General features: G+C 32.8%; 1 protein-coding gene across 1 annotated transcript; it reads left to right on the top strand.

Moving 5' to 3' along the window:
- Positions 1–5,409: 5,409 nt before the first annotated feature.
- LOC145018231 (cytochrome P450 704C1-like) lies at positions 5,410–7,844 on the top strand. The gene is made up of 5 exons (XM_078976131.1): positions 5,410–6,017; positions 6,103–6,387; positions 6,529–6,867; positions 7,228–7,431; positions 7,523–7,844. Exons 1-5 carry the CDS (start codon positions 5,478–5,480, stop codon positions 7,703–7,705), a joined length of 1,551 nt encoding a protein of 516 aa, XP_078832257.1. The 5' UTR covers positions 5,410–5,477; the 3' UTR covers positions 7,706–7,844.
- Positions 7,845–8,549: the final 705 nt, after the last annotated feature.

Below are 8,549 nucleotides of genomic sequence, written 5' to 3'. Positions count from 1 at the left end.
TCCTACATGGCAATGGTAATGGTTTTTTAATGTTATTTTAAATGAAAGTAGGATGTTATAATAACAGAATCAATGGAAGTATAATGTTATTTCCTGCTTTGTGAATACAAAGTAGGAAATAGCATTGTGTGTACACTGATTCCTTTATCATAACATCTTAATTTCTTGTGTTGTGTGTATGTAACTATGTATGTGTGTGTGTTACTATGTGCATCTAATTGACTGTTGGTGGATGTGACTGTGTTTAACAATTTTCCCGTGGCAGAAAGTGATTGTATAAACTTACATAATAAAGTTAACAATCCATAGGCTAATTGCAATAAATAACAAGGTACTTTCATATATTTGTTCAATATAACATCTTACTTACATTTATTTGTTTCAATTTTTTTTAAAATTTTTTTTAGGTTAAGTGAAGTAGTGTTGGAAATCAGTCCACCTTTTGTTTTTTAATTGAAGTTGTCTTGGTTGTTATTCTTGCAAGTGCTCTGTTTAGGGAAAAGCATGGCAATAGTACATTATTAAAAGAAATCAAAAATACAAAGGACGTTGCTATAAAAAGTAGAAAGTTTATATTTTTTTAATAGCAATGTATTTTCTATCAAAAAATGGCTAAATTCTATAAAAAAAGTGCATTGTTATAAAAAGTTAAAAATACAAAGTATATTGCTATAAAAATCAAGATTCTTGCAGTTAATCAGTAGTAGCAGAACCAGAACCTAAAGCTTCTTGCAACTAAACTATTTATGGTTGTATCTTGAGTGGAAATTGTTGTGAAATGATTTCACAATTCCTTAGATAATCATTAGATATTTGATTAAGATGCTCACTATCCTTACTGGATTTGTGAATCTTATCCATTTGTCTAGTTGATTCATTACTTTGTTTTATCAAAATTCTAAACACCTTGAAATTTTCAGACTTATATTTAGGAATGAGCATTTAGACTGGGGAACTGACCGGAACCGGATAGAACCGATCGGGCCAGGACCATGATGATATTCTAGTGGATTTTTTGGAACCGGAACCGGAAAAAACTGGTAGAACTGGCAAAAACCGGAACCATATGTTGCTATTTCGCGAGGTTCGGTTCCAACATTGATGACACAACAAGAACCGGTGGTTCGGTTTGGTTCCTATTTTCCACCAAGTTCGGTTCCCAGGCCGGTTTAGGCCGGGCCTGTTCCGATGTTCATCTCTACTTATATTTAGTTTGATGCACATATTTATATTTGTTGAAGGCAATGAAGTTGGTCCAACCATGTATTATGGTTAATCTAAACGGTCCATTAGACTAATGGATATGTGCATAGTTATAACACCAAAAAAGTATCACCTCAAATGCCACATCGTCCATGATGTTATAACATCATTATAGGAAATGATCAGCATGTTATAACATGAAATAATTTCCAAGTCATCATTTTTTTTCCTTTTTATTCGAGTATCTATAATTATAAAAACAAATATAATTGAAAAAAAGACATTACAAGACGATTTTTTTTCTAAATACACTATTCATCATCATCGTATATACTGTAAAATCTTCTCGAAGTTGTATGTGTTTTTGCACGTCTTAAATATCAATGACTTTGCAAATATTGTATTGTTCATGGTTCAAATTGAATGTGTTTGGGTTTCGTTGGGATATAATGTGTAATATTTCGTCATTTATCTTTTACCACCATGTTATGCATTATGATACATGCATACATAAATTATTGTAGAGTTTCTAACTCAAATGGTTGTGACGCATGTTCTACTAAGTGTCGCTTTAACTTTAGAACTTCAAAAGCATGTTCCACATCGTTACATGTTGATTTTTGTCTTCTCCCAAACAATTTTTTCTTGGTTCCACTGGATGTCGGAATGTTTCATGAATGTGGAATACATATGATATATTCTCTCCGTAAGTAGTGCCGTCCCAAACATATATGGGGCCCGGTGTAAAAATAAAAAAGAGGCCACTTCAATTTATTTTATGTTTTATACCAAATTACATAAGATCATAGCCTACCACACTATATGGGCCCGATCTAAAAATAAAAAAAGTGTTCACTTAAATTTATGTTATGTTTTATACCAAATTACATAAGATGATAGCCTACCACACCAAACAAACATTTATTAGGGTTTTTGAACTAAATTTATTTGTCCATAAAAACTAAGCTAATGTAGGAGGAAAATAGGTGGATAAGGGGGGAATAGAATTCAGGTTGTGTGCAAAGATTTACAAGTGCTTTGCCAATTTCACTAAAGGTGAATATTGTTGATTTTTGCAACAACTTTATATATATATTAAATATATACAAATCGAAAATAGCAGTTGGGGCCCCAAATAGTTATTAGGCATTGTGCTATCCCCAACTTGCCCTACCCATTGGGCCGCCTTGTCCGTAAGGTAATACTCCAACTTATATTTGTTTTCATTCACTGTTAAAGGAACACCCGATGCTTTTCCTGATAAAAGATCGTTGAATATTTGTGACTAATAAAAAACCTTGATGTTGTTGTTCAAACCCACAATCTCGAAATAAGTATGTCAAATTTATGCATCATGGGAAGGAACAACCTCTAATACCAACGAAGGCACTCTATGTTGACCACTTGTATACGAACCTATCTAAGTCGATGGACAATTTCTCCAGTTCTAGTATGTGTAATTAATGCTTCCAAGTATATCGGGAAAACCATGTCTTTCTTCATGTGCCGCATATAGTTGTTGCATATCATTTAACGATGGTTTCTGCAAATAAACGTCACCGAATGTTTCAACAACACCTTTTGACAATCTATACAAACTTTCTCTCATAGTTCTTTTAGACATTCTCATATAATCGTCAATGGAATCAGGTGACTCCCCGTAAGCCATCAATTAGATTATTGCAACACATTTTGCAACCTTGTGAATCCCGACCTACCTCTAGCATCATATCTTAATTGGAAAAAATGATACCTAAACATATATTTAATAGGTAAAAATGTGTATTTATTCTATATAAAGGTTTATTTAATATGTATAAAAATGAAAGAAACGATACATGCTTTCCAAGGCGTTGGCTATCCGTATAAACACATTCTTATTCAAATGAAACTTTTTTTTTAAAATCTTTTGACAGGTAGACACAGTTATCCGCAAAGTAATTGCGATACAAGCGTTTATGTCCTTCATCATGATTTATGTTTAACTTTACATGTCTTGCTAGTAGAGGGACTACATCTGTTTCTAGTAGCTCATTATTGTAATACATGTACATCATGATGATGAACATATCATCATCGTCAGACGAGTTGAGCGGATCCATAATTTTTTTTAAAGAGTATTTAAGTTGTATAAAATATAGAGAAAGAAAATGAAGGTGTGAATATAATTGGGTAAGTTGGTATGTATTTATAGGTAAAAAAACATTAATTACTCTAGCTATGTTATCATGGTAACGAGACTTGCCTTAATGAGATCCCGGTGTAGTGTTCACTGCATTATAACACCATTGTGGAGGCGCCACATCGCCCTCCACGACTTTTTGGAGCCCATTACACATCGTCTTAGTTTAATCTACCTCCAACATATACCTACCCCACTAAGTGGTGTTTTTGTCATCTATATTGATAAGGGAGAATTTCATATATACCCTTCTTAAACCTCAAAATATCATATTTGCCCAGCTTAATTTCTTAATATCATATTTACCTTTCATAAACCTTCAAAATATCACATTTGCTCAAATCCTTTTTTATAATGTTTTTAATATTTTATAAATATTTTTTATAACTTAAAATTACTATAATTATTAAAAAAAAACTTAACGATATTATCTTTAGTTCTATGATAATGGAATGTGAACTTCTAAATTGTTAGAATGTCGTCCTCTTGACAAACAAAAATATTCATCTTCAACCCTCTCTATGGAATATATATTCTGATTGTTTAGTTTTTTTTGTTGATTATGTTGTAGATGAAAGATATTTTAGATATTACCATTGATATTTTGATGTTTAAAAAATGCATATACAATATTTGGATATTTAAGAAGGGTATATATGATATTATGATGTTTAAAAAGGATATATATATGATATTTTGAAATTTTATGAATGGTAAGTATAATATTTAAAAATTAAGTTAGATAAATATAACATTTTAATGTTTAAAAAAGATATATATATATATATATATATATATAAAAGACCCGTGTAGTTACAAATCTTAGTGTTAGTGGGAGCCTCTGCTGCCACTTAATTTTTTTGGCACAAAATATTTTGAGTAAATTACACGAATGGTCCCTATGGTTTGGGGTAATTTACGTGCTTGGTCTCTAATTTATTTTTTTAACTCGGAAGGTCCCTATGGTTTGTTTTTGTTACGCGTTTGGTCCCTACTGTTTATTTTTGTTACGTATTTTGTCCCTGTCTTATCTAAAAAGACTATTATTTAAAGAAGAAAAAATGATGGGTAGGTAAGGTAAGGTGAGGAGGTGTGATTAGAGGTGTGTTTATTTAGATAATTTAAAAAAATCAAGGGCATAATAGTCTTTTTAGGTAAGATAGGGACCAACCGCGTAACAAAAACAAACAGTAAGGACCTTCCGAGTTAAGAAAATAAGTTAGGGACCAAACACACAAATTACCCTAAACCATAGGGACCATTCGTGTAATTTACTCAAATATTTTTTGTTATAGTGTAATTTTTCCGGTATACTACCCCTCACATTTTGTTATGAATCCGTCGTTGGTCCGGACCCACGTTCACCCTAGTTTACATAATAATATATATCTTTAAACACAGCTCTTTTCTTTGTAGATACCGATAAGAACATCATTGTCTCCTCCATTTTTTTAGTAATGTAATTTCCTCAGCAATACTGTTACTGAAAAAAAAATTAGTGGACGACTTTTCAAACCATTGTATTTATTTATTTTTTTGTTTTAAACAAATCATCCTACCCGTGATTTTACAAAATTGATCCATTTTTTAACCAAAAAACGCCCAGTCATTTGTTTCATTTATATTTTTATATTTTGTCTATTTACTTGTAAGGAAAAGCTCGACATGCAAAAACACTACTTTTTTCGGTAAGGAGCAATTTTATATGCAAAATATATGACGTCAATTTTTATTCCTTTGCATTTGGACTTCCACACTTTGTCCATAATCATTAATCATTTGTTCTTGTAAATTTTATAATTTCTTTCGAGTACTTTTATAATAAGAAAGATGATTAGTTTGCATCGAAAAAACAAATGACATTTTAAAGTGCATTTACCTATCTCTTTGATAATATCATCATCATTTATTTAAAACTGTATTACTCACGTATTCAATTAATCGTCTTTCCATATAAAATATAAGCTCTCTCTCTCTCTCTCTCTCTCTCTCTCTCTCTCTCTCTATCTCTCTCTCTCTCTCTCTCTCTCGTTTTAATTTCTAGAAGCCCTCCCCTCCCTCCCTCCGAAAGCTTCATGAGTATTCAACATATATGAACCATGCTTTAGTTATGGATTTTTTCTATATCATCTTCAACTTTTTAGCTACTAGTCTCATACTAATCACCATAGCCTGTTCACTTCTCATCCTCAAAATCTTCATCGGAAAGTCAATCAGAAACCCAAAATACTCTCCGGTCGTCGGAACTGTATTTGGTCAACTCTTCTACTTCAACACCCTCCATGACTACCTAGCTGATATTGCCCGGAAACACCATACTTTCCGGCTTCTTGCCCCTGATCAAAGCGAGTTATACACAACCGACGTTAGAAACATCGAATACATACTTAAAACCAATTTCGACAACTACACGAAAGGCCAGTATAATAAGGACGTAATTACAGACTTGTTTGGCCATGGGATCTTCGCTGTTGATGGCGTTAAGTGGAAGCAGCAGAGGAAGCTTGCAAGTTTCGAGTTCTCGACTAGGGTTTTAAGAGACTTCAGTTGTGCCGTTTTCAGAACCAACGCAGCAAAACTAGTCAGGATCGTTTCTCAGTTTGCCATGGTCAACGAAGTCTTTGATATACACGTACGTCAACTAGAAAATCCGATTCTTGAATATAACTTTAGAAAACTGAAGTTGGTTTCTTGAATTATTGAATATTTTTTTTTAGAATTTGCTGATGAGAAGTGGCTTGGATTCGATTTTCAAAGTTGGGTTCGGAGTGGATCTGGATTGCCTAGAAGGATCTAATGAAGAAGGGAACTCATTTATCGATGCGTTTGATGATTCAAATGCTTTGACTTACTGGCGTTACGTAGATCCCTTATGGAAACTTAAGCGTTTTCTTAATATCGGGTGTGAAGCTTCTCTTAAGAAGAACATCAAATTGATCAATGATTTCGTTCTCAAGCTGATAAGCAGAAGACGAGAACAACTACAAACACAGAAACACCATGTAAATTCTTGTTGCTCTTGTATTTGATGAATTAGTAAGGAATAAGGATTGTTCTTTTTTGAACACCTTATGGGATCTTTGAACTAGATATACAATTAAGCTGACTTTTTTTTTTTACGTAACATGTTGTTGATTTCCAAGAATCACAAGGAGGACATACTTTCAAGATTTTTGATCGAAAGTGAGAAGGACTCAGACATGGATGATCGATATCTCATGGATATAATCCTAAATTTCATCCTAGCTGGAAAAGATTCTAGTGCGAATACACTTTCTTGGTTTTTCTACATGCTTTGCAAGAATCCAGCAATACAGGATAAAGTTGTATCAGAAATAGAAGAACATATCGGGTATCAATTAGAAAATGGGGATAATGTTGAAGATTTTGTGGAGCGGATTAACGATGAAATACTTGAGAAAATGCATTATCTCCATGCGGCTTTGTCCGAAACCTTGAGGCTATACCCTGCAGTGCCCGTGGTAATTACATCTTAGTTAGAATTTTGAAATACTTTTTGCCTTTTAATCTTAAAAATGGAAGTCATGAATGATCTTTTGTGAAGGGAAATAAAGCTAATAAAAAAGTAAATCATACTCGTGATAGAAAAATTATCACATGCTTATTTAGGGCAAACATGAAGAGTCTTTCCTAAAAATATAAAATTAAGGTTGTGGTTCCATGATACATATTATACTTTCGTACCCCTCAAATCAAAAGTTCAAGCTCTGCCTTTGTATCGGTATCATATAAAAAAAAGCAAAAAAAAAACCCGCAATACAGTAATTAACTTGATATTATGAAAGTGGAAAGTTTCTTAATCATGTTTGGTTGTATGCAAGGATGGAAGAGTTGCAGAATCAGATGACATTCTACCCGATGGTTATGAGTTGGAAAAAGGGGATGGTGTGTACTATATATCGTATGCCATGGGAAGAATGTCTTACATTTGGGGAGATGATGCCGAAGATTTCATGCCCGAAAGATGGCTAAATGATAATGGCATTTTCCAACCACAATCTCCTTTCAAATTCGTTGCATTTCATGTAAGTGTAGATGTTTTTGTAGGTTATATACTAGAAAATGAGTATAATAAGTTTATAGTGGGAATATCTAAATAATTGGTCGTGTTTGCAGGCTGGTCCTAGAATTTGTTTGGGGAGGGATTTCTCTTATCGTCAAATGAAAATAATGTCGATTGCTCTTATTCGGTTCTTTCGGTTCAAATTATTTGATGAAACAAAAAGGGTGACTTATAAAACGATGTTTACATTGCACATTGATGGAGGCCTTCATCTCGTCGCAATTCCAAGAACATAATGTAAGTTCTTTGTTCATGGCCATTTGGATGTGAGATTTGAAAACGATTATGTGACATTCAATAAGGATGAAAAGTGTTTTTAAAAACGAATTTTTTACTCCTTTTAAAAAGTCAATACTTTCAGAAAATATCTTATGACTTTTAAATTTGAAATGATTATAAGCTAATCCAATCATTTCTTTCTTAGAAGTCTTGTCAACTTATACTTTTTGCCACCATGTAAGACTACACAAACATTTTTTGGACTCAACAGAGTAGGAGTACCAAATGCCATCAACATCCTAATTGACAAAGATTGTAGGCAGCAAACAACACCCCTTGATACCATATGTTGTCGGCGGCATTGTGCCAACGGCGAGAATTGGGTCTCTCTCTCAATTACATTTTTTTTTTTAAATTAAAAAAAAGTTGGATGCATTGATGACATCACATCCTACTCATAGACAAAAAATGATAAGAATTGTAAAATCCTATGTGGCGCCTATATGTCACCAAATGTTAAAGGCAACAAACAACAACATACTTTTTAGCAGCTCAGTCATATTCGATATTGACAGGATCTCTTTCAATCCAAGTGTTTAAGGGTTAAGTGTAATTGCATAACGTAAACATTAGAGTTAGGGAGAAGCCAAAACATATAAACAAAAAAAATGTATAAATAGTTAATTTTGGTCGTGGTATATCATATAACAAAACTTTATGCGTTTTATATATTAAGAGCATGTTTGGTTTGTTTGGTTTATAGAATGTTGATGAAGGAATTGCATTTGGAATTGCAAAATGAATATGTTAGGAATTTGAATCAAATTTTATATTCTGTTTGGTTGGCACGAAATGAAGTTG

This window comes from Lactuca saligna, chromosome 9 (assembly GCF_052625555.1).
Source record: "Lactuca saligna cultivar CGN05327 chromosome 9, ASM5262555v1, whole genome shotgun sequence".
In the NCBI taxonomy this organism is placed as follows: Eukaryota; Viridiplantae; Streptophyta; class Magnoliopsida; order Asterales; family Asteraceae; genus Lactuca; species Lactuca saligna.
Note: the sequence above shows the minus strand (reverse complement) of the source record. Positions and strands in the feature narration are given on the sequence as shown.

What these genes read in the sequence shown, in the direction of transcription:
- LOC145018231 (XM_078976131.1), top strand. Translation starts at nt 5,478, where the DNA reads ATGAACCATGCTTTAGTTATGGATTTTTTCTATATCATCTTCAACTTT. An exon ending in TACAAACACAGAAACACCAT is followed by an intron (nt 6,388 to 6,528) that starts GTAAATTCTTGT and finishes TTGATTTCCAAG; the next exon opens with AATCACAAGGAGGACATACT. An exon ending in TATACCCTGCAGTGCCCGTG is followed by an intron (nt 6,868 to 7,227) that starts GTAATTACATCT and finishes GTTGTATGCAAG; the next exon opens with GATGGAAGAGTTGCAGAATC.